This window comes from Nicotiana sylvestris, chromosome 10 (genome assembly GCF_000393655.2).
Source record: "Nicotiana sylvestris chromosome 10, ASM39365v2, whole genome shotgun sequence".
In the NCBI taxonomy this organism is placed as follows: domain Eukaryota; kingdom Viridiplantae; phylum Streptophyta; class Magnoliopsida; order Solanales; family Solanaceae; genus Nicotiana; species Nicotiana sylvestris.
The window spans coordinates 21273285-21300262 of NC_091066.1; the positions used below are offsets into that span (position 1 = coordinate 21273285).

A 26978-nucleotide genomic window follows, 5' to 3' on the forward strand; every position below is an offset into this window, starting at 1 on the left:
TTCTTCTTCATCATTTGATCAAACATGTTCTCTATTCGACCCATGTCATTGCCCGACGAACTCGACCCTTGAGATTGAAACGGAGGCGGGTTATTGGGTTGTTGATACATTGGGGGCCTTTGAAAGCCTTGCCCCCTATTACCTTGTCCACCATTGTTGTTCCAACCACCTTGACCACCATTGTTGTTGTTCCAATTGTTGTTCCCGTTCCAATTACCTTGATTCCCCGAATTATTGTTCCCCAATTGCCTCCTTGATTGCTATTGTAATTCCAATTGCCACCTTGTTGATTTCCCCAATTACCTTGGGGTCTCCATTGTTGATTCCCTTGACTATCTCTATTCCCTTGGTAGTTGTTGACATATTGGACTTCCTCACTTTGGTCATCAAAACCTTCATTCGAATATCCACCACCATCATCATAGTTGTCAAAATTTTCTTGAGGTTGTTGTTGCCTTCTTTTCATCATATTCACTCCCTTCATGGCATTGACTTGGCGCGGATTTTGAACTTGTTGAAGTTGCGCTTTAGCCAACTGGTTCATTGTTGTTGTGAGTTCGGCAATGGCTTGGCCGTGATCATGCAACTCCTTATGAAAGTGTATAACATTAGGATCACCTTGAGGAACATTAGCCCGGCTTTGCCATGCCGAAGAAGTATCGGCCATTTCATCAAGAACATCACAAGCTTCGTTGTATGGAAGCTTCATAAAATTACCACTGGCCAACTGATTGACAATGCACTGGTTTGTTGTGTTTATACCCCGATAGAACGTCTGTTGGATCATAACATCATTCATATCGTTGTTGGGGCACTCTTTTACCATCGTCCAAAACCTCTCCCATATCTCATGTAAGGGCTCCGTCGGCTCTTGCTTGAAGGCTAGAATATCATCTTGAAGAGCCGCCATATGACTAGGAGAAAAGAACTTGGCAATAAATTTATCGGCTAACTCATCCCACGTAGTTATGGAATGATTTGGGAGTCTCTCCAACCAATCCAATGCCTTCACTCGAAGTAAGGAAGGGAAAAGCCTTAACCTCAGTGCATCTTCCGAAACATTTGTCTGCTTGCTCCCCCAACAAGTATCCACAAACCCTTTCAAATGCTTGTATGCGTTTTGGTCCGAGGCGCCTGTGAAGTACCCTCGTTGTTCGAGCAAAGTGAGCATGACATTGGTGATTTGGAAGTTCCCCGCCCGGATTCGGGGAGGAACTATTGCAATTGCGTACCCTTGATTGGGTAGAACTCTTGGTGCCACTCTTGGTGGAGGTGGAGGAGGGTCTGGTATGTTGTCATTAGCATTAACATTTGCATTAGCATTTCTACCCCGTCTTTGTGCTTGGGGTAAAACCTCCTCTTGTTCTACGTCTGCCACCTCCTCCACTCCCACATTAATAGTATCTTGTGTGTTTAAAGCCATTGGTACCTGAGTGAATTAACACAAATAGAGTAAGTAGAAAGAAGGAAAAAGAAGCAAAACACAAAACGAGCTAACAAATAGTCAAACACCGTAAAGCTCCCCGGCAATGGCGCCAAAAAGTGATCGCAGCGAACTAAACCTAAGGAAGAGTGGGCACTAATACTTTTACCCAATAGTGGTATCGGGGTCAATTTTCCACAGGGAGCTTCAATTTGGAGTTGAGTGTTTGTATGGTCTAGGACTATGTTTTAGCTCCTAATTGATCTTCTAACATTTTTTGTTTTCTTTTGATTATCAACTACAATTTATCAACTACAAGTTTAAAGCTAAGTTAGGCTAAGATATTGATTCTAAGTTGTATGCAATATAGAGAAAGGCACTAGGGTCGTGGCATGTACCTATGTGGTCAACTAACGGGTAGAGATTCCTAATGCAAGAATGATGAATATGGGACTTATGCTATAACCGTTGCGGTTTTGCACCCACTCTCACACCTCTCGGTAGAGAGAGTGATTTTGCCCAATTGACTCTCTCGAGACCAATTGGGTAGGCCAATTTTCCCAAGCAACTTATGGTTCAAGTTGGGTAATTACTCTCTCGAGGTTTAACCCGTTAATTGGTACTACCATTCTCATGGGTCCATCCCAATTCCTTGTTGGAATTAATCTTGGGGTCATAGACTCTCTTTCTCAAGAATAGTCAAGACTCACTACGCTAGACTTAGTGTTTGCAACCACCAAATCTTAATGAAAACATAAGATTAATCCAAATAACAAATACCCAACATCATTCATGCACTAAACAATCACATCTATTAATTACCCACACTAGGGTTGAGCCACAACCCTAGCTAATGAGTTTAGCTAGCCATAATAGAAACAGAAATTGAAGAAATAGTAGATGAAATTGACATAATAATTAACTACAATGTTAATCTACTCAAATCCACATTAATACTAGAAGAAATTGACCAAAATAGGCTAAAACTATAAAGTCTCGAGTTCAGCTGCTATCTGATAAAAACAAAAAAAAATTCTCCTCTAAAAAGTAAAATGTCCTATTTATACTACACAGGAAAAACCGGACAAAAATACCCCTGAGGGTCGGCGCGGACCGCGCACAAATGACGCGCGGCCGCGTAGGGGTTTGGGTCTTCATATCTTGCTTCTGACATTGGGGACGCAGACTGTGACGCGCGGCCGCGTAGGGTGTTTTGGTCCAAATCCACCCTTTCTGAACTTCATCCACGCGGACCGCACTGATTAGGTGTGCGGCCGCGTGGGCTTTTGCCTTGAATGACTAAGTCTCTGACACTCTTGGGCGCGGACCGCGTGGAAAGGAGCGCGGACCGTGCATCTTGACTTGGAAATTGCATGGTCTCTGAACTATCCTGCGCGACCGCGTGGCAAAGCAGTATGGACCGCGCAGGTTGACCTTGAAATAACCCAGCCTCTGAACTCTCATGTGCGGCCGCGTGACACATCAGTGCGGACCACACATGTCATTTTGTTCCCCACTTCAGTTGTCTTTTGACACTTGGCAGATTTCACTCCTTTTTGAGCCGATCTTTGGTATTTGTCATCTTGTCGCTCAAACCTGCAATCAAGCGCAACTTGTAAGCATTTTGGGACTAATTTATGGCAGTTAATGCACAAAGCTTAGGTAAGAATGGGTATAAAACATGTAGAAATCACAGTTATCAACTCTCACGAGTTCATGCATACCAAAATTATCTAAATCTAAGGTCAAATTCCCAATCAAAATTCGAATTCTAGGTCTAAAAACTTTCTTCCAATTTTCATCTCCAATCCGAAATTAAATGATGAAACTAAGTATAGATTGATGGAATATAACTAGAAAGGATTAAAGAATTGTTACCCAATAATTTCCTCTTCAATTTCCTCCCAAAATCGCCCTCTCCCGAGCTCCAATTTGATTTTTCCAAGTTTTGAACCAAACCCTCGAAATTTCATATTTCTGCCCAGCGATTACTACATCTGCGGTCAAGGGAGCGCACCTGCAGAAGAATGCATCGCAGGTGCGAAAAGTCACTTAACGGGCTGGGTCCGCATCTGTGGTCGCTTGGCCACATCTGCGAAAACCCAGCCGCACTTGCGGATCCTGGAGCTTGGGCCAAATCTCGCTCCTGTGGCCACATAGCCGCTTCTGCGGCACCACACTTGCGGTCCCACACTCGCAGGTGTGGTTATGACAGGTTCAGCAAATTCCAAATTCTTCCTAAGTCCAATTCCTCTTCTGTTAAGCACCCGAAACTCACCCGAGGCCCCCGAGACCTCAACCAAATATACCAACCAGTCCTAAAACATAAAACGAACTTATTCCAACCCCCAAATCACATCAAACAATGCTAAAACCACAAATCACTCTTCAATCCAAGCCTAAGGATTTCCAAAACTTCCAAATTACGCTTTCGATCAAAAAGTCTATCAAACCTCGTCCAAATGACCTGAAATTTTGCACACACGTCACATTCAACCCTACAGAGCTACTCCAACTTTCGGAATTCCATTCCAACCCTCGAATCAGAATCTCACTATCGAATCAGAAACTTCAAAATTCGACTTTTGGCATTTCAAGCCTAAATTAGCTACGGACCTCCAAAATACAATCCGAACACACCCCTAAGCCCGAAATCACTCAACAGAGCTAATGAGATCGACAGAATTCCATTCTGAGGATGTCTTCACACTGCTCTGACTACGGTCCAAATATCTAGAACTTAAACTCTTATTTAGGGACTGCGTGTCCCAAAACTCTCCGAAACTCAAAACCAAATATCCCGGCAAATCAAAATAGCAGAAATAAACACGGGGAAAGCAGTTAATAGGGGATCGGGGCGTAAATTCTTAAAATGACCAGCCGGGTCGTTACATCCTCCCACACTTAAACATCCGTTCGTCCTCGAACGAGCATAGAGACATACCTGAAGTAGTGAAAAGATGAGGGTAACGGTTGTGCATATCCTGCTCGGTCTCCTAGGTCGCCTCCTCGACCGACTGACCCCACCACTGAACCTTCACTGATGCAATGTTCTTTGACCTCAGCTTTCAAACCTGCCTGTCCAATATCGCTACTAGCTCCTCAAAATAAGATAGATCCTTGTCCAACTGGACTGAACTGAAATCCAACACGTGCGACGGATCACTATGATACCTCCGGAGCATCGAAACATAAAATACCGAATGAACTCCTACCAAGCTAGGAGGTAAGGCGAGCTCATAAGAAACCTCCCCAACACGCCTCAATATCTCAAAAGGGCCAATAAACCTCGGACTCAACTTCCCTTTATTCGCAAATCTCATAACGCCTTCATAGGCAAAACCCGAAGCAGAACCCGCTCTTCAACCATATAGGAAACATCACGAACCTTCCGATCCGCGTATCTCTTCTGTCGGGACTATGCTATACGGAGTCTATCCTAAATTACCTTAACCTTCTCCAAAACATCCTGTACCAAGTCTGTGCCCAATAATCTGGCCTCACCCGGCTCAAACCAATCCACCGGAGACCTATACCACCTACCATATAAGGCCTCATACGGTGCTATCTAAATGCTGGACTGATAGTTGTTGTTGTAAGCAAACTCCGCCAATGGCAAGAACTGATCCCAAGACCCTTCGAACTCAATCGCACACACACAAAGCATATCCTCAAGAATCTGAATAGTGCACTCGAACTGTCCGTCCGTCTGAGGGTGAAATGTTGTACTCAACTCCACCCGAGTGCCCAACTCATGCTGAACGGCCCTTTAGAACCATGATGTGAACTGAGTACCTATATCTGAAATGATGGAAACTAGAATACCATGCAAACGAACAATCTCCCGGATATAAATCTCCACTAGGCGCTCCGAAGAATAGGTAGTACACACAGGAATAAAGTGCGCGGACTTGGTCAGCCGATCCACAATCACCCAAATAACATCGAATTTTCTCAAAGTCCGTGGGAGCCCAACTACAAAGTCCATGGTGATCCGCTCCCACTTCCACTCCGGAATCTCTATCTGCCGAAGCAACCCTCCCGGTCTCTGGTGCTCATACTTCACCTACTGACAATTGAGGAACCGAGCTACAAACCCAACTATATCTTTCTTCATCCGCCTCCACCAATAGTTCTGCCTCAAATCCTAGTACATCTTTGCGGCACCCGGATGGATGGAATACGCGAATTGTGGGCCTCCTCTAGAATTAACTCCCGAAGCCCAACAACATTGGGTACACAAATCAAACCCTACGTCCTTAATACCCCATCATCACCAATAGTCACATCTCTGGCATCACCGTGCTGAACCTTGCCCTTGAGGACAAGCAAATGAGGGTCATCATACTGACGCTCCCTGATACGATCAAATAAGGAAGACAGAGAAACCACGCAAGCTAGAACCCGACTGGGCTCCGAAAGATCCAATCTCACAAACTGGCTGGCTAAGGCCTAAACATCCATCGCCATAGGTCTCTCCGATGTTGGTAAGTAAGCCAAACTCCCCAAACTCTCTGCCCGGCGACTCAAGGCATCGGCCACCACATTGGCCTTGCCCAGGTGATACAAAATAGTGATATCATAGTCCTTCAGCAACTCTAACCATCTCCTCTGGCGCAAATTTAGATCCTTTTGCTTGAACAGGTGTTGCAAGCTCCGATGATCAGTATAAATCTCACAGGGGACAAATGACGCTAGATCTTCAGGGCGTGAACAATGGTAGTTAACTCTAGATCATAGATATGGTAATTCTTCTCATGTACCTTCAACTATCTGGACGCGTAGGCAATCACACTACCGTCCTGCATCAAAACCGCTCCTAGGTCAATCCTCGAGGCATCACAATAGATAGTGTAAGACCCCGAACCTGTAGGAAATATCAAGGCTGTCTTGAGCTTCTGAAAGCTCGCCTCACACTTTTCCGTCCACTGGAACGGAGCACCCTTCTGGGTCAGTCTGGTCATAGGGGCTGAAATCGATGAAACCCCCCCAAAAAACGACGGTAATAACAAGCCAAGCCAAGGAAACTACAGATCTCTATAGCTGAGAATGGTCTGGGCCAACTCTGCACGACCTCTACTTTCTTCGGATCCACCTGAATACCCTCACTCGATACCACTTGGCCTAAGAATGCCATGAAATCCAACCAAAACTCACAATTTGAGAACTTAGCATATAACTTCTTTTCTCTGAAGGTCTGAAGCACTGTCCTCAGGTGTTGCTCATGATCTTTCCGGCTCCGGGAATACACCAGAATATCATCAATAAAGACAATGATGAATGGGTTAAGATATGGCTGGAACACACTGTGCATCAAATGCATAAAGGTTGTCGGGGCATTGGTCAACACAAATGACATAACAAGGAACTCGTAATGACCATACCGAGTCCTGAAAGCAGTCTTTGGGATATCTGGCTCCCAAATCTTCAAGTGATGGTAACCTTAGCGCAAGTCAATCTTAGAAAACACCCGTGCGCCCTGAAGCTGGTCAAACAGATCATCAATACAAGGAAAAGCATTCACTGTAACCTTGCTCAACTGGCGATAATCAATACACATACGCATAGAACCATCCTTTTTCTTTACAAACAAGACAGGAGCACCCCAAGGTGATACACTAGGCCGAATAAACCCCTTATCAAGCAATTCATGTAACTGATCCTTCAACTTAGGAGGAGCCATATGATACAAAGGAATAGAAATGGGTTGAGTGCCCGGTAAAAGATCAATTCCAAAATCAATATCTCTATCAGACGGCATGCCCAAAAGATCAGTTGGAAACACATCGGGAAAATCCCGTACTACTGGGACTGAATCAACTAAAGGGGTATCAACACTAACATCTCTCACATAAGCTAAATACACGTCACACCCCTTCTCAACCATACGCTAAGCTTTAAGAAAAGAAATAACTCTACTGGGAGTGTGATCTAAAGTACCCCTCCACCCAACACGTGGTACACCTGGCATAGCCAGCATTACGGTTTTGGCGTGACAATCAAGAATAACATAATGGGGCGACAACCAGTCCATGCCCAAGATAATATCAAAATCTACCATGTTGAGCAGCAACAAATCGGCTCTGGTCTCAAAACCACTAAGAGCAACCAAACACGACCTATAAATGCGGTCCACAACAAGAGAATCTCCTATAGGAGTAGAAACATAAATGTGGGAACTCAAAGAATCCCGAGGTACACCCAAATGCGGAGCAAAATAAGAAGACACATAAGAGCAAGTGGAGCCTGGATCGAATAGAACCGATGCATCTCTGTGACAAACTAGTATAATACCTGTGATGAAAGAATTAGAGGCAACAACCTCGGTACGGGTATGAAGGGCATAGTATCGGGCCTGGACTCCCCCTCTAGGGCGACCTCTACCTCCCCGACCTCCACCTCTAGCTGGCTGAGCAGGTGGGGTAGCAACTGGAGCTGTAACCATAGCCTGAGAACTTTGCGGGGCATGCTATGGCTGAGAAGTCTGCGAAGGTGCACCCCTCCCAAGTCTGGGGCAATCCCTCACCATATGGCATGTGTCACCACACTCAAAACAAGCTCTGGGAGGACGTGGCGGCTGTGACTAGCTCGGGCCAGGTCTGCTGGACTAACCTCTGAAAGCACCTCGCGTAGGAGGCGTGCTAGAAATCGGAGGTACATAATAAGGCTCCTGAGGCCTAGGAGGAGCTGGAATACCACTGGCTGCTAGAAGAGCTGGATGAATAAGGCGAATCATATAACCTCTACCATGGTGACCTACAGCTGGGGCACGGGCACCAGAATAATGGCCCGACTCTCGAGACCTCTTGGCTTCCCTCTCCTCTCTCTCCCTAGCATGCATACCCTCAATCCTCCTAGAAATGCTCACACCTGCTGATAAGAAATATCCATCTCCAACTCACGAGCCATGCTAGACCTGATGTTGGGAATAAGACCCTCAATAAACCGGCAAACCCTCTCGCGAACAGTAGAAATCAAGGCTGCTGTATGTCTAGACAAACTAGTGTAACAGACAACATACTCTGAGACAGTCATAGCACCCTGACGCAAATGCTCAAACTCTTTATGCCATGCGTCCCTGAGGCTTTGAGGAACATACTCTCTCAAGAACAGATCTAAAAACTGAGTCCAAGTCAGTGAAACAGCCTCATCTGGACTGTCTAACTCATAGGTGCGCCACCACTCATAGGCAGCTCCTCGAAGCTGGAAAGTAGTGAAGGAAACCTCGCTCGATCCTAATATACCCATGGTATGGAGAATACGGTAACACTCATCTAGAAATCCCAAAGCATCATCCGATGCTAGACCACTGAATGCAGGAGGCTTGTACTTCTTGAACCTCTCAATCCTCAGCTGCTCATCCTCAGAAACTGCTGCCCTATCCTCGGGTTGATCTCGGACTGCAGGATGTACAGGAATAATCTTAGGGACCTACTCAACATGCACTCGCTGCTTAGGAATACGGGCGACGGGAGTCTGTGCTCCTCCCCCGGCCTGAGATATAGCTGCAGCAAGGGGAAACAACCCTACCTGAGCCAAAGTGGTGTACATGCTCATGAACTGTGCCAGAGTCTCCTGAAGTGCTGGAGTAGTAGTAGCAGTAGGCGTATCAGGTGCCTGGACTCTGACTGGAACTGCTGGTGGTACCTCGGTGGCAGCTCGTGCAGGTGCTCTGGCTGCACCACGTGCGCGTCCTCAGCCTCTACCCCAGCCCCGGCCTTTGACGGCTGCAGTAGGGGGCACGGGTGCCTGATCATCTCGGGTAGCACGTGTCCTCACCATCTGTGAGAGAATAGAAGACAAAAGTTTAGAATTGTGACATCAAATCTCGCACGACAAGGAATCAAATGAAGTGAAATTTTCCTAACAGTTACATAGCCTCTCGTAGATAAGTACAGATGTCTCCGTATTGATCAGTGAGACTCTAATAAACCGGCTTGTGATTTATGACTCCTATGAACCTAGGGCTCTGATACCAACTTGTCAATTCGCCCTCCGTGAACCATCGTGATGACACCTAGTCTCTACGACTAGGTAAGCCTAACAAATGCGGAAAATAAACAAAACTCACGGAAGAAATAATTTAAAGCCAAAATAACCGAATAAAACAGAATTTAAAAATGCCGCTCGGTATATACAATTTTCCAAAACCCGGAATCTTACGAAACCACAAGCCTTGGAATGTCTACCAGTGTCTAACTCCAGAATATCTAACAAGGAAAAAAAATACAAAGGACTAATACAATAGGGAGAGTAGAAAGGGACTCCTCGGTCTGCGGACGTGGCAGATATACCTCGAAGTTTCTGGAACAGTCACCTCGCCTCAAGGGTGATAGGACTGAGTCGAAGTACTGGGATCTGCACATGAAAAACATGCACAGAAAGGGCATGAGTACACCACAACGGTACTCAGTAAGTGCCAAGCCTAACCTCGATCGGGTAGTGACGAGAAAGGTCAGGGCCCTACTGAGGTTAAATAAGATATAAGATTTAATAGTGTGAAATAAACGGTGTAAATAAGTACAAAAAAAATAACACAGGATATAAAGGACATCAACAACTATTACAGAGGCAAGATAAACATAGAAAGAAATACAACTCACACCAAAAATAACAACCGGGGATTTCCCAGGATACCGTTCTGTAGTCCCAATTATACATATCCAATAGATCTCCCGGGATCCCGTCCCGTAGTCCAACTCATAGTGCGCGGGGATCTACCGAAATTCCGTTCCGTAGTCCCAAATGTAAATACCCAGTACTAGGGGAATCTACCGGGTGCACTTCCGTGGTTCCATATAGCTGTGCAGGGGGTTCTACCAGAATCCCACATCCGTAGTCCCAAATAAACAGACAAGAGGGAGCTACCGGAATCCCACATCCGTAGTCCCAAATTTAATTACACAGAAGCATCAAGAAAATATTCAGAAATGTCAATTTCATATCAAGGCAGACAAGTAATTCTAGCCTAACATGTTGCACGGAATTCAGGCAAAGCAGTTTGAGCAAATAAAGAGGCAATTAAAACACTTAGATATGCTTTCCTAAGCTAACAACATGTTTTAAATGCGGGTAATATAAATAGGAAAAGAAACATACTAGTAATTACTTAATGAAAACCGGATTTTCAACAATTATGACAAGTAGGCACTCGTCACCTTACATACAAGGCATTTCAATTAACAATAATACCAAATCCTAAGGGGAAGGCTCCCACACAAGGTTAGACAAGCCACTTACCTCGAATCGGCTCAAAAATCAACTCGAAACCACGTTCTTGCTACGAGTACTTGACTCCAAATGACCCAAATCTATTCAATTCAATTGCATCATTTAAATAACACTTCAAGTAACCGATTCTACAATTGAATTCTAAGCTAATACGCGAAATTAAGTAAAATGACCAAAACGCCCCTCGGGCCCACGTCTCGGAATCTGGTAACATTTATATTTTCAGAATGATCATACTCTCACGAGTACATGCATACCAAAATTATCCAAATCTAAGGTCGAATTCCCAATCAAAATTCGAATTCTAGGTCTAAGAACTTTCTTCCAACTTTTCCCTAATTTTCATCTCCAATCCGAAATTAAATGATGAAACTAAGTATAGATTGATGGAATATAACTAGAAAAGGTTAAAGAATTATTACCTAATGATTTTCTCTTCAATTTCCTCCCAAAATCGCTCTCTCCCAAGCTCCAATTTGATTTTTCCAAGTTTTGAACCAAACCCTCGAAATTTCATATTTTTGCCCAGCGATTACCGCATCTGCGGTCAAGGGAGCGCACCCGCGGAAAAATGCATCGCAGGTGCGAAAAGTCACTTAACGGGCTGGGTCCTCATCTGCGGTCGCTTGGCCGCATCTGCGAAAACCCAGCCGCACCTGCGGATCCTGGAGCTTGGGCCAAATCTCGCTCCTGCGGCCACATAGCCGCTTCTGCGGCGTCGTACCTGCGGTCCCACATCGCAGGTGCGGTTATGATAGGTTCAGCAAATTCCAAATTCTTCCTAAGTCCAATTCCTCTTCTGTTAAGCACCCGAGGCCCCCGGGACCTCAACCAAATATACCAACCAGCCCTAAAGCATCAAACGAACTTATTCCCACCCTCGGATCACATCAAACAACGCTAAAACCACAAATCACTCTTCAATCCAAGCCTAAGGATTTCCAAAACTTCCAAATTACGCTTTCGATCAAAAAGTCTATCAAACCTCGTCCGAATGACCTGAAATTTTGCACACACGTCACATTCAACCCTACGGAGCTACTCCAACTTTCGGAATTCCATTCCGACCCTTGGATCAAAATCTCACTATCCAACCGGAAACTTCAAAATTCGACTTTCGGCATTTCAAGCCTAAATTAGCTACGGACCTCCAAAGCACAATCCAAACACGCCCCTAAGCCCGAAATCACTCAACGAAACTAATGGAACCGACGGAATTCCATTCCAAGACCGTCTTCACACTGCTCCAACTATGGTCTAACTTTCTAGAACTTAAACTCTCATTTAGGGACTAAGTGTCCCAAAACTCTCCGAAACTCAAAACCAAACATCCCGGCAAATTAAAATAGCAGAAATAAACACGGGGAAAGCAGTTAATAGGGGATCGAGGCATAAATTCTTAAAACGACCAGCCGGGTCGTTACACCTACAATATTCCCAACCACTGATTGACGTACAAATCGCAACAAATACATACAAGAAGCAGTCATTGTCCGTCTTCTTCAATTTAACTATAGACCCCGGATAAGTCTTCTCCAGAATATACAAATAACTAGGCAATTTGCTGTAGGAGTCAGCAGGATGACCTCTCAAAAACTCCAAAGCCTTTTCCTTTGCTCTCCAAGCTTGCATGTATGTTAAGTTCACGCCGTGTTCAGACAACATATTAGTTTATATGTCTTTTGGTGTGTAAATTGTCTTAGGATCAGCATATTTTGGAATAACCATGCTACAAACTACCATGACAGTAGGTTTGTGTTGTATGAATGTACAGTCTATCAAAGAGCATGTGTGCAAGCTATTGAATTTTCTAACCTTGAACATTGCAGAATCATTTATGCTAGTTGCCTTGAAGTGCCATGTACAATTTTCACCAACACATACCAGCCAGTAGCTACAAAATAAAAATAATTTAAAAACTGGTAAAAAAAATGTAGATAAAAAAAAATAGTTGTAGCATAAAAGATCATATTCAACAATTTATATACAAAACAACTACAAACTATCTACAATTTTGTTAAACAATATCACCAAAAAAACTGAAGTAGTAAAAATTTACAAATAAACTACAAAATAAAAAAGAATTGCAAGTGCAATGTTCCTACCTTCTAGCACTAGATCTTTTCACCCTAAATTGGAACTTATTCATGACAGAATAGTGCCTCATTGTACTTGCAATTGTTTGCTTGTCTTGGTATACTTGGCCTACTTCAATAACACTTGGTGTACTTTCTGTTATTATTATACTTTCATATTCCACTATCGCCGGAGATGTTGGAATATCAATTAACTTCAGTGTTCCAGATGAACCTGAAATAAAATAAAGCTAAATACTCTTATGAACTATTTTTTGTAGATATTTTGTAGTTATTTTGTAGCAATATTGAAATTCTGAATTTCATTTTGAGCTACAAATGATATGTAGTTTTATTGTAGAAATATTGTAGATAGAATGAAGTTCAATACTAATATACATATAGACTTTGACATGTAGTTTTTTTGTAGAAATATTGTAGATAATTTGTAGATAAGTAATATACAACCAAAATTCGATGGTAATGTAACAGAACAAACCTGCAACTGTGTTCGAATTGGTGATACTCAATTCCAAATTGAAATCACGTACTGTTATACATAGCGGATAAGTTCCTAAGCTTTTGTTTTCCTTTTTCGTCTCCATGTATACACGAACACCCATATCGTTCCTAGCTAATTTCCATTGGAGGACAATGTTCGTTGATAATGTATTTGATTTCTATTATTTTTTCGGATGTATCTATCATTAGATGCTATGCTATTGTAGAAATCAATAGGCTATAACTCGCATTTTCACTGACTACAATTCCATCGACCTAAAAGTCTCTATATCTCCCATAGCTTTCCCAATTCCCATTCAGTTGAAACATAATTGGGATTTGCGACATAATTGCTGTTGTTGTAGAAGAATTGTAGCTAATTTTGTCGATTTTGAATTGTGAAATCAGAAAAACCAGTGAAACAGAGTATTTTCGTATAAACAGAGTAGTGAATTTTGGAGAGAAACGGGCGAAATTTAATAGCGAGATTTGCGTTTGATAAAATCTGGAAGAATCCTTAATATCCCAATATTCGCGCGCCTATTAAAAGAATTGTACAACTAACAAGATTCTGTTTTTAATGATTTGTTTATATTTTGTAGAAAAACTGTTAGCGGGACGGGTAATTTGTAAACTATGGACATTTTTCGTAATATAGTTTCCTATACGGTATAGAACCAAAATTTCCCATTTCGAAATTGACCCAATATCTAATGGATTTGGGTCTTTGGGCTGATTTCACATGACCCATGAGAGGCATCCTCATTTGGGATTGAAGAGTCTCAACGTCGGCGATTTGCTTCTGACCTAGTCTCTCCAGCGAATTCAATCTCTTTTTTTCCCCGTGATGTAAGTTTCCATCTTTCTCATATTCACTTGTAATCAATTCATAACATTAAAAAAAAAAACCTTGTATTCGCTTACTTATATGTGATGCCTGCATATTGGCGGATGAATCAAAATACATAAATGGAATTTAGGGACAAATTTTCTGATTTTCTATGAATCAAGGAACTCAAATTACAAATAGAAACTGAAATTGAATTGACCTTGCCCTCGAGGTCACTGATGTGACATTCGACTTGATACCAGTTGAGAATTGCTTAGATTCAAGATAGGTAGAATTGAATGACTGTAATTCAAAGGAATCAGCTGTTCAAATGAAGCATATTCAAGGTTCAAGCTGGGCGGCGAAATAGCAAGTGTTCTCAGTGATCACTTTTTAACAATCATAATACTATAACCTGGAAACTCCTTCCTGCAATGTCTCAAGCTTTTCTCTTATCATTTCTAACTCGTTTTCCCATATCTCAATATATGTCTTCTTAGTTTTCACCTAAGTTGCTCTGACACGGCAATTTAGGTGCCGCACCCCTATCGACACGACGCTAGTATGGTTGTGGGTATGGGATCTGTATCGGATCCGGTCAAACAATTTTGGGTACTTTGACCATCGCGGATGGAAAAATTCGAGATGAGATTCAATTTGATTCCCAAAATCAGAACCAAAACTAGGATAAATTTGAAGAAAATGGCATACCTTATCTAGGAAATCAATCATTTACTTATCTACAACTTGAGAATAAAAAAGAAATCCACACTTTACAAGCTATACGCAAGTGTTCCACAAATTTTCTCATTATTTAGAGATCTTTTTATTTTTTTGAATTATTTTTAGTCAGATCTCCACACCCGTATCCGTACTAGAATTCATATCCCTGAATCTTAAAATTTACATCTCGAAGGATTCGACCTCTAGATCCACACCCGGGTCGGACACCGGCACCCATGTCCGAGCAATTTAGGTTTTCAGAGGGTATTTTACAAGATTTTAGAAACTAAAGGAGTGTCTCAATATTTAGCGTTTTAGTTTTCCATCCTAGTAGACCATTTGCGCGAGCTACACTTTTTTGGTTGTAACTCTGTAGAGCCCTTTGGATGAGTCAAATATTGTGCTGATATTCCTTGGCTGCAGAACCCTTTTTACAGCTGATTTTAAAATGTACAGGAAAGGAGGTGTTCACACTCGTTAGCACAGCGGCAATAAACTAGACTCTTTCTTGTTTCCATGGTTTCTGGAGTTTAGAACTTTGACGAAGTTGGATCCTGCTTTGCTTTTCCTCTTTTTATTTTCTGGAGAGCTAATATGTTGATGTCTCCACTACAAGAAACTTAACGCTACTTAAATGTCCTTTTCTTGTTACAATGTTCTTTTCATTATACTTGTAAATTTGGATATTACAGTATCCTTTTAGCATTATTTGGTTGGACCTTTGGGTCAATGATACAGCAGGAAACTCAGTCATATGGTGTAGTGTTGGCAGAGCTGAGTTACAAGGTTGACAATCGAATATTATGAAATGGAGTTCAACGTTTTGTTTTGGGTTAATAATTTTTGCTTTGATACACTTAGGCTATTATCATAATCTAACTTATGTGCCATAATAACTGCAGATGGGAGAACTGCAGGTGGAAAGGCATGTTGCGTACATTTTAACAGCTGAAAAGGTACTCATCATGTTTTACATCTATTTGTTATTGTATTACTTGTTCACTGGAAAGTGCTGGTACGCATGTAGCTGGTAGTATCTGCTTCTTATGATCATATTTGTGTGGCACTGCTCAAACATACTACTGAAAGACAAATTGTCTCTTAATAAAATAGGCAAAAGTTAAATGGAATTCAATAATTAATTCATGTTGTAGAGCCTAAAGTTTGTCCAAGATTTTCGGTTTATGTTAAAGAGGCACTAATATCATTTCGTGGGTTTTCTCCTCAAATATTGTATTAGTTGTAACTTGTGACTCATCTTTGAGTTCCAGTAGTGTTTGAAGTGGACGTCTACATGATAGTTAGTAAGCACATAGAATGCCCAATAGCTCTAGGAGAAATCAATCTCCTAACTTCATAAATGTGGCGTGACATGCAAGTATTTTACGTTTAAGATGAGTCAAATAGTTAATAAATTATTTTTTGTGGATCTGTTGCTTACTGTATCTCTATATATGATATTATTTTTATTTCTAAAATGTGCTCATATAACTTCAGAGGAAAGATGATTTTGAATCTGTTGTGATGGAGCATCTGAGGTTAAATGGGGCATACTGGGGATTGACAACTCTTGATATTTTGGGAAAGCTTGATGCTGTGGATAAAGATGAAGTTATTTCATGGGTCATGCAGTGCCAACACGAATCCGGTGTGTTTTCTTGCACTTTATTTTGTTTTGTGACAGTAAAATTTTGGGCCTATTTCCAACTTTGTCATACTTTACTGCAGCTAGTCTGCCAGCTGCTCTTTAAAAGGATGCCTGTCTTTTTCTTTTGTTCTTTTTCACTTTTCTCTTTTACTCTCCCTTGTTGGATTAAGTTACTCTACATGATCTTTATTTAAAAGTTCACTTCTCCATTTGTCTAATATGCAGGTGGATTTGGTGGTAACATTGGACATGATCCGCATATGCTGTATACACTCAGTGCTATTCAAGTCTTGGCCCTATTTGATAAACTACATGTTCTTGACATTGATAAGGTGTCAAGCTGTATCCTTCGTCATGTCTGTAATTGCAGCAGAATTTCTGTCCATGGATCTCTTAGATCTCATCTGTATCTATGAACTCTGTAACACTAATAGCATTGACTGCTTTTTTGCCGATAACTTAGAAACCAGTACTTGGATATGTTTGGCTCGTTTGGTGAGATTGTTCTTTGATACCTAAAATATGGTGAAACTATTGTAGAAGACACTCATCAGTTGATTAATATGAATTAATTAATTGGCATTGAGTCCATTAGACACCAATTGAGAATCTGTATAACCAAGGATATACTTGACTTTTTCGGCCAGATATTGCAGGCCTGCAAAATGAAGATGGATCCTTTTCTGGTGACATGTGGGGTGAAGTTGACACACGGTAATAGCTGCTCATTTTGTTTACTGTTTATGTATTTCAGCATGCTTCAGTGTAGAATTCGTTTCTTTTTTCCCCCTTAAATTTTACTTATTATAGCAGGGATTAGCTATAATTTTAGATATTCGGCTTTGAAAACTACTAGTATTAGCAGTAATTTGAGAATGGTGTGACCTAAATTAAGTCTTCTTTTAGGTTCTCTTACATTGCAATCTGTTCTCTAGCATTGCTGCGCCAGTTGGATAAAATTGATGTTGGAAAAGCAGTGAAATATATTGTAAGTTGCAAGAATGTGGATGGTGGATTTGGATGCACACCTGGAGCAGAATCTCATGCTGGGCAAAGTATGTTGAACAAAGAAATGATGAATTTTATCATACTTCCATTAGTTGTTTGAACTAAAACATGAACAAGATCTAATTTGAGTTTTTTAATTTTGTTTCTATTGCTCAGACGCAATTTTTTTCCAAGATTTTCACATTTCATGTTCCACTTAAGGATTCTACTCCTAAGTCATTGTGATTAATTCCCATAACAGCGCACTATCATTTGATATCTAGATCAACAACCAAGACAATAAGCACTTATACCAGAAACCAGGATTAGTTGGCAATAAGTAAAGTGACAAAATCATCAGTAGAAGGTACTGGTGTTGCATGATATTTCAAGTTGTCAAAAGATTTGAAAGAGTCACGAGCAATGGATAGAGCACGATGACTCTTTATGGTTATTTTATGCTTTTAATAAACGTTCAATCGAGATAAATTATCCATTTATAGGTCCTAGATTGGTGAAACAACTGATGTAAACAAACTGGGAATGCTCTGAAATAAAAATCCTTATATTTTGCTTGTCTCTTCTTTTGCATGGAACAAATAGGGTTTGCTGGAGGATTTAGTTTCTCTACATAAAATCTTTTTCTTTAATCATTCGATCTATATGAGAGTTAGTCAAAGCCATATTATTGATGAAAAGTTAGAGGGAGGGAACAATGTTTCGGCTATTTGTTGGTTTTTAAGCTCTTTGTGTTCCATTTAGTTTCCATCTTTCGCTAGTATTCCTATCATATATAAGTCACTTTTTGCTGCATTATTGGACTGCAATCGATACTATGCCTCTTCATTGCAGTTTTCTGTTGTGTGGGAGCTCTTGCAATAACTGGTTCTCTGCATCATGTTGATAAGGACCTCCTTGGTTGGTGGTTATGCGAAAGACAAGTTAAATCTGGAGGTCTAAATGGGCGTCCCGAGAAGCTTCCTGATGTTAGTTACTCTTGCTAATTTCTATTTGCATGTCACTTGATCTTTATTGATATTCCTGTTGTTTCCTCTCAGGTCTGCTACTCTTGGTGGGTTCTTTCCAGCTTAATCATGATTGACAGAGTGCACTGGATCAACAAGGAGAAGCTTGCAAAATTTATTTTGGACTGTCAGGTTACATCTGAATTTGACCATCTTTTTGTTGAATCTTGGCCATAGATATCATATTTTCATGTAATTGTACAACTCCATCATCAGCTTATAGAAATTTCCTTCCTTTGTGAATGTAGGATAAAGAGAAGGGTGGAATATCAGATAGGCCAGATGATGCGGTTGATGTCTTCCACACTTACTTTGGAGTTGCTGGTAAGAGTTAGTTGACCATGCTGATTGCAAATGGTTTGTGTGTTTTTGTCTGTAATGACATGGTGGACATCATGCTTTGAGCATGCTAACTTCATATCTATGAGAATTGAAAGATGGAAGCTTGGAAGTCTATTTAGAATATAAGAAGCTGATAAAACTTTTGTCAGTTACATGTTGTGTTGTGGTACACGAGTCATTACCTGTAAGATTCTGAGCTCACAATGGTGTTCATAACAAGCCATTCACATTAACTTGAGCCATGATGCCAACCTTTCTGACTACTAATGTGGTATCTTGGAATAACACCCAACATGTGTGTGTTAACCATGTACTTGGTTAAAGATCATGAGTTTACAGACACGCCCGCCATGGGTGCATTAGCAATTCAATCAATGATGCCAACCTTTCTGGTGGAGGGGTGGCAAGGTTAGGAAAATGATGTGCATCACATGTTTGTTTCTAAAAGAGATTGCAATACACAACTCCTCCTTCTGCATCCAAGATAATTTCAAATGGTATAAATTTATGTTAAAAGGCAAGTGAGCAATAGGAAGACAGATTTATTGAGTGAACTCCTTTTGATCCATTTAGTTTAAAGTTGTAACTGCATTTTTAAAATTCGTTGTTGGATGAGTTTCTTTATACTGCTGAGACATTTTCATAGCGACGGTACATGCATGGTTGTCAACTGTTTTTATACTGGTTCTCTTTATGTGGAAATAGTATTTTACTCTTGGCTTCCATAATTTTCTATTCATTAAGTAATAAAACTAGAAGCAAATTTTATAGGGAAGTTTGTGGAAACTTTTTCTAAGAGCTACTTCTGTTCTTTCCAATTGTTGGCAATGGCTAAATTTGACTTTTCGACCTCAATTGTTACAACTTATTATTCCTTTGTATTTTCTGCACTGCAGGGCTTTCACTTCTTGAATATCCAGGGCTGAAACCTATAGATCCTGCTTATGCCTTGCCTGTTAGTGTTGTAAATAAAGTTATCCTTGGAAAATAATGGATCTTGCTTGATACTGGTGTTATTTGCTTTTGATATGAAATTACCAAATATTTTTTCATTTGGAGAAGGTGATTGGTGTTACTAGAACTGAAGGTTGGCCTCATCTCTTGTTCTTGTTCTGGTTTAAGTTAGAGAAACAGTTTAATATACATGATGTTGTCTCCATTTACATACTTTCATGTCTTTGCGGGCTCTGGATTACATTATTTCTCGTTTTCTTGGTTTTTGTCATGGTGGGTTCAACCCCATGGCTTCGTTCAGCCTCGAACAGTAAGTAATCACAGAGTTTCTAGGCCTTCGTATGTTAAACACATAAGAGTATGAAATCTTTGTCCAACATGGTCTATAGTTCCTGTCAATTAATATTCCTAGAAAAAACTAATGTTAAAGTAATTTGGGAATGGAGAGAGCAATATTTCATAACTGGAAATTAGAGTATTGGATACCTTATTTTCTCTGGAATCACATTAGAATTTTTTTGCTCATCTCTCTAAAATATTTAGTAAACGGCGCGCTTTCCGCTTTTATTTAAGCAACTTGGCCGCCAGTGTGCTAGCAGCGAATGCAGCTATCATGACGTCCAAATTTGAACTATATGTTGCTCGTGCATCCTATTTTTGAGTTTAACAATGTTGGTAATCTAAAGAAAGTGTGTCAAGGATTTGCCTCGAATTGTCTCGCCTTAACCTCTACTTCATATAGAAAAATATACCAAGTTATTGTTTGTGCCAGGGGTCGTATTTGTGATTGCGCATAATCTGCACATCATACACGGTGATCTTACTAGTAACGAAGGTGTATCCACTGATTAATTGTGAGATCGTTTACCAAAAATTCTGTGTACGCCATGTATTTCAAATTTCTTACTTGACATAGAGGGACAACAAGAATTATTGGACATAGATTTAAGCCATTGATCTTACTCAACTGAAAATGAAGAAGATTTGGATAATAGATGGAAAATGAGAAGTACTCATTAAAGATAGCTAGAGTGATTTATTTTTAATCTTGTCCATGACGGACACAGTGTAAAGAAATACATATATAATTAGGTAAGAAAATTATCTACTCTGGATAAGTATTTAAACTAATTACGAGTTGATAACTAGAAATTGATGCTAAATAGCTTGCTGAAACCGATCGATCGAATTACGTGATCGTGCAAAATTGTTTTTAATATTTTCGTGGATAAAACTTAATTTTTTCCCCAATAATCTTAAGTGATTAATCTTTTAGCTTCTTCAAACATAAATTGAGAAAAACATGGATAGAAAGACTATGTCATATCGCTTTATCCGTTTGCTTAGTGGACAAGAATTAAGCATGAAACATATTAGGCACCAACCATTGTCAACTGAAACTCTTATTTCTTGAAATTTCCTTTGTCAAATAGCTATTCGTCTTTGTTTCTCTTTGTCTATGTCTTCACCTTCCCTCAATAAGAACAAATAATAAATTCATCCTAACACCCTTCTCTTTCTTCTTTCTATAATTCGAAAGTCAGGGCGCCTGTAACATAATCATCGTAAGTTTTACGGGAACATTCTCTATTCTTGATCTCCTAGTATAGTAGAATTTCTTTCTTTTTTTTAGAAAAGAGATATACTTGGGTTTTGTTGCCATCTTAGAGTCAAGGAACCATTGGAATTTTATTTCTTTATTATTTTTTCCACCATGAAAAGTATTAACAAAGTTTGTTGAAATGTTAATCACTATCAAATTATATATTTTTCTTCATTAGAACTAGTAGCATTGACATCAATCACTATTTGAATGACCACGTGAGAACTTGATAGTAACATGCAATTATATTATACATTATTTTTAACATTGACATTAGTACTAATTGTTTAGGCCAATTATATTTATTTAAGGGGGTTATTTCATTTGAATGCATTATTAAAGACAAAAGGTGTCAAGTCATTGTGATTTGATTTATTGGTACTGAGATCTCTTTCCAAAATGGATTAAGATTATTTGTTCCTCTTGGTTGGTCATAGGTTGTACTAGGCCGGGTTGATTCGAATTTTATAATTACCAAACCAAACCAATTGTGTCGGGTTATTAAATCTAAAGACCAAACCAAACCAATAAAACTCGGGTTTTTCAATCTCGGTTTTTCTCGGGGTTTCTCGGGTTTTCGGGTTTTTCGAGGTTTTTTTCCCGGTAAAATCTTCGTAGAACAAAACATATAATGTATGCTCAAAATATTTCTTTAATCCTAATAAGATACAACTATATAAAGTATTTTCCAAGAAAATAATACAAAATATGAAATGTGTCATAGCATTATCCTAAAATATTCAACAATAAAGACAATAAAATTATGTAATATAAACATTGCTAATTAAAAAGCTATAATAAAAATAAACATAATCTAAAAGTACTAAGTCATGCTAAAATAAATAGACTGAGAAGGGAGTATTAATTATATGACTAAACGCTAGCTAAAGAAAAATAAAAATAGGTTATGCATTTTTATCTAAATTATTGCAAAACAAAAAATAAATATTCAATAAATTCTCATTCTTACTATTGAATTGAATGTCTTTTGTTAGCATTAGTATTGATTTAATTTTGGTTTGGGCTTTTGTTACCATTATTTAATTTACTAATATTAATGACTATAAAACTTATTGGAGCATTCAAAAGTTCTAAGTCCAACCTTGAAATAATACTTATGAATTTTTTTAAGAAATATTTATAAATTACATCACAATAAGTATATTTATATATTAAATATATCTAAAATTTCTATATATGTAATGTGGGGTTGATTTGGTTTCGGTTTGACTTTCTTTAGTTAAAACCAAACCATTATGGTCGGGTTTTTTTTTCCAACACCAAATCAAATCAAACCAAACTATAATCGGATTTTTTTTCTCGGTTTGACTAGAATTATCGGGTTGGTGCGGTTTGTCGGTTTGCTTTGTACACCCTAGTCATTGGTGCTAAGCTCATTTCCAAATACATCACTATCTGTGGCGTAGACCAAAAGTTTTTTTTAGAAAGATTCCTATTACAGATGGGCCTAAGAAGAAAAGTGTAACGTTTTATTTCTGCACTTTCTGTGCTGTTCTATCATATCTTTCGTCCAATATTAATTATTTTAGCAAATTAAATTTATTTTTAAAATATTTTATGTTTTATAAAAAAAGAAGGGGAGCTTTAATTTGCTGTAATTGGTAAAGTTGCTACCACGTGACCAGGAGGTTACGAGTTCGAGCCATGAAAATAGCCTCTCGCAGAAATGCAGAGGAAGACTGCCTACAATAGGTCCTTGTGATCCGGCCCTTCCCCGGACACCACACATAGCGGGAGCCTAATGCACCGGGCTACCCTTTATTATGTTTTGTCCACTAATTTTTTTCCTGAATCTACTCTTACTGTTTCAAGTAGTAAAAAATTATATTAAGTGGAACATTTGAAGAAAGACAAAAAAGTAATTACACAAAAACTCTTATTATTAAGTTATTAAATATTTTTCTTTAAAGGTATTCAGAAGTAATTAAGAGTGTAATTCTCATTTTATATTCGGGAGATTCTGATGTTGTTATCGTAACAGTCTAACATACAATGCCACTGTTTAATTATTTCTTTTTGAATAACTCCATTTTTTTGTGTGTGGTAGATTCGACAGATAATATCGAGTTTGAGTTGGTGGGAAGGGTGTTCGTGAAAAACGTTGGTGAAAAGAACCAATAATTAATTTGGTATGTTCATAATATTAATTAAACATATAGATTTATTTTAAGTATATAAAGGATGGAGTCATCACCAAAAACACCAGACAGCAAAGGAGCAGGAGCAGCAAGTGCAACAAAATCATTAATGGACAACCTTTTGGGACTACTGAGAATCAAAATAAAGAGAGGAGTTAACCTTGCTGTTCGTGATGTTCGAACCAGTGATCCTTATTGTGTTGTCAAGATGGGTAAAAAACAGGTCTCTTTCTTTCCTCCTCTATATACTTTTAACTTTAGTTTTTTGATAGGTTGCCATGTGAGCAAGGCCACGGGTTTGAACCGTGAAAACAGCCTCTTGCGAAAATGCAAGATAAAACTGGGTACGATAGATCCTTGTGGTCCGGACCTCCCTTTTTGATAGGATAATATAATTTCTAGATTCTACTTTTAGACATGTTTCGAAGCAGCCGTAAACATAAACACCGGGTCATGAATACTATATAATTAGCAGCGAAATCAGGAATTTTACTAACGATGTTCTGGATTAAGATATACGCATAAAAATAGTATTGATCTATACAGGGGCGGAGATAGTGCAAATGTTACGAGTTTACGTGAACTCAGAAACTTTTTCATAGACCCTATATTGTACTAAAAAACTCATTAAAAGTATAAGAATATTTAACTTGGAACCGAATTCGTTTGTCCTTTTTATTATGTATATTAACTTGAGATCATTGTAGGTGTTAGAAATTATAATAGAATATAGGACGAAATAATTTGGCCTTGATAGTGTAGTCACTGTCCTTAAGGAATTTAAGCCTCCCAATTTCGTTGCTGCATGGATTATGACAGAATTCCTCCAGGATTCTACAAAGCCTCTGAAATTCGAGTTTCAACAATTAACTCGAATTTCCCACAAGAACAAAATAGTTGTGAGTTGTAGAAAATAAGTAGAAGAGAAAGAGATGAAAGTTTCAGATAATTTCGTTTTGGAGATGAAATAGGTATTTATAATACCTCTAGGAGTCTGTTGGAATTAACAGACTCATCTCTTCATAACAGGCACCTTTTAAAACCAATAGCCACCTTCTTTTAAATTTAAAAAAGAAATATAAAACGTTTTTCTGAAATTAAAAGGCTAAAAACGTTTTTAATTAATCAAATAATGGGTGGCTAAAACATTAATTCAGGCTACTTAATTGGCCCAAAGCCCAAGTGCCCAATCTTGATTATTAATAATATAGTCAAATTCCAATTTCCCTCCAAAACACCCTAAAAAATTTCAAACTATATAAGACAAAGAAATGGTTTTAAACACCTCTTCCTTTTTTTCTTTTTCCAATGAGGGACAAACAACCTCTTCTCAAATACTTCCCATCAAACACTAACTAATCTAACAGTAGTAACCATAGGCTTAAAATTCTGGATACACCTCTGAATCCACATACACAATATAATTTCCATACACTGTTCTGTTGCATATAAAATATTCCCTGAATACTCGTAATTCAGGTTCAGTTGGAGATGTAAAGCTTTGAAAATGAAGGATTTAAAGCAGCTATTATTGAACTAAGAAAAACTCATGGAAATCCCATAACTGGCTCTTCTTTTCTCTCATGGCTTTGGCTAATTTGTAAATTTTAAGCTGCTTGGGAATTGGGATATTTTAGGTTGAGAACTTGGATTTTGGCAGTTACAAGTTTTTTCTTTTTACTCTTTTATATGTAAGCCTATATTAATTGCTCTAACACAAATTTTGGACTTGCTTACGTTTTAACTTAAATGCAGAAACTGAAGACGCGAGTTATAAAGAAGGATATTAATCCTGAGTGGAATGAAGAACTGACCCTCTCTGTCTCTGATCCCAGTCTTCCTGTTAAGCTGGTAAATTTTCTTGCTGCATAGTATAACATAAATTTCCTTAATTTCCTGGCCGGCTATTTGTATAACAATCCTTAACAAAAATACATTCTTCGGTCATTATTTTCTTTGTTGAAGTGTATGACCATCTCATCTAAAAAGCTTAAGATGTTGGAGAGAACATACTATATCTCCAACACGCAAACTCACGTGCAGACTTGATTCTTTTTGATGAGCCAAGCATGGGCGGAGGTAGTGTATGATTAACGGGTTCGGATGAACCCGGTAGTTTTTGCTTAAACCATGTTTTGTATTAGAAAGTAACTAAATATATATAAATATTTAACTGCGAACCCAGTAACTAAATGAGTTATGAGTTCGGTAGCAAGTTCGGAACCCATAAACTTCAAATCCTCGCTACGCCTCTGGAGCCAAGCACGTGAAAATTCTGCCTGCTCTGCTAGCTACCATATTAAAGTGTGTGACTGTCTCATCTAAAAATTTAAGCTGTTAGAGAAAACACACTTTTATTTACTTCATTATGTCTCCAACATTCTTTCGCCTGCTTTTCGGGGTACTAACATGACTAAGTATTCCACAATGATAAAGTACAAAAGAATAGAACGAATATAGAGGATTCGTATAGTCGATCACAAATAATTCGGGATTAAGAAGCATTTTGATTGATCGGTTGATGTTTGTTTATTATATCTGCTTGCAGACTGTTTATGATCACGACACGTTCAGCATGGACGACAAAATGGGAGATGCAGAATTTGACATAAAACCATTTGTAGAAGCACTGAAGATGAACTTAGATGGTCTCCCATCTGGCACTGTAATTACAAGAGTACTGCCTTGTAGGACAAACTGCCTCGCCGAAGAGAGTAGAGTTGTATGGCAAGATGGTAAGGTTGTTCAAGATATGATACTAAGGTTGAGAAATGTTGAATGTGGAGAAGTTGAACTCCAACTTCAGTGGATTGAACTTCCTGGCAGTAAGATTTTGTAGAATGCGCGCGCATATATCTTGTTGTCTATAGCTTACAAAACTCTTTTCTGCTCCTACAATTTAATGGTTTGTGGGATATGGTAATGGAGTTTGATATATATATATATATATATATATATATATATATATATATATATATATCAAACTCAATGAAGACCTCTTCACTCTGCACTTATGTGCACAAGAATTGTAGCTTAGTTGGATATGGGGTTTAAACTTTTTCATTTGTAATCATGTAATTAACTGGAATTACTTTTGTAATAATGACAATGCAGTTTATTTGCAGAAAGTTGTATACTTTTTCTTTCTTTTGTATGCATAACTTATAGTCTTTCATCTTTTTACTGTAGAAAGTTATTAACATTTAGGGATGCAAACGTCCCGGTGCGGTGCGGTACGGTCCGCAAAGATTTCAACTCGCCCCGCATAGCATTTTCACCCGCATCCACCCGCCCCACACCCACACCCGCGTCCACCTGCCCCGCTCCTCCCCACAAAAGTGTTTTTTTTTTCTTTCATTTTGCTAGTTTTTTTTTAATTAATTTTGTTGCTGGATTTTTTATTTCATCAACCAAAAAATGAAAAGCTTATGCTCATCAGCTCATGTATTGAATTGTTTAATTGGAATGCTGGAAATTG

General features: G+C 39.1%; 2 protein-coding genes across 2 annotated transcripts; both read left to right on the forward strand.

Annotated features, from left to right (window-relative positions):
* Positions 1–13959: 13959 nt before the first annotated feature.
* Positions 13960–19927, forward strand: LOC104213879 (geranylgeranyl transferase type-2 subunit beta 1-like). The gene is made up of 10 exons (XM_009763439.2): positions 13960–14079; positions 15685–15738; positions 16280–16430; positions 16656–16772; positions 17078–17144; positions 17337–17485; positions 18270–18403; positions 18476–18574; positions 18691–18766; positions 19681–19927. Exons 2-10 carry the CDS (start codon positions 15685–15687, stop codon positions 19773–19775), a joined length of 942 nt encoding a protein of 313 aa, XP_009761741.1. The 5' UTR covers positions 13960–14079; the 3' UTR covers positions 19776–19927.
* Positions 19928–21179: 1252 nt separating this feature from the next.
* On the forward strand, positions 21180–26622 carry LOC104213880 (protein C2-DOMAIN ABA-RELATED 4-like). The gene is made up of 4 exons (XM_009763440.2): positions 21180–21303; positions 23410–23723; positions 25256–25351; positions 26049–26622. The coding sequence occupies exons 2-4, from the start codon at positions 23544–23546 to the stop codon at positions 26337–26339; spliced, it is 567 nt and encodes a 188-aa protein (XP_009761742.1). The 5' UTR covers positions 21180–21303; positions 23410–23543; the 3' UTR covers positions 26340–26622.
* The last annotated feature ends 356 nt before the right edge of the window (positions 26623–26978 follow it).

Excerpts from the sequence above, each read along its gene's own strand:
- LOC104213879 (XM_009763439.2), top strand. The coding sequence starts at position 15,685 with ATGGGAGAACTGCAGGTGGAAAGGCATGTTGCGTACATTTTAACAGCT. Across the intron at positions 17,145-17,336 it reads TGGGGTGAAGTTGACACACG|GTTCTCTTACATTGCAATCT; the intron begins GTAATAGCTGCT and ends GTCTTCTTTTAG. Across the intron at positions 18,575-18,690 it reads AATTTATTTTGGACTGTCAG|GATAAAGAGAAGGGTGGAAT; the intron begins GTTACATCTGAA and ends TTGTGAATGTAG.
- LOC104213880 (XM_009763440.2), top strand. The coding sequence starts at position 23,544 with ATGGAGTCATCACCAAAAACACCAGACAGCAAAGGAGCAGGAGCAGCA. Across the intron at positions 23,724-25,255 it reads TCAAGATGGGTAAAAAACAG|AAACTGAAGACGCGAGTTAT; the intron begins GTCTCTTTCTTT and ends ACTTAAATGCAG. Across the intron at positions 25,352-26,048 it reads CCAGTCTTCCTGTTAAGCTG|ACTGTTTATGATCACGACAC; the intron begins GTAAATTTTCTT and ends ATCTGCTTGCAG.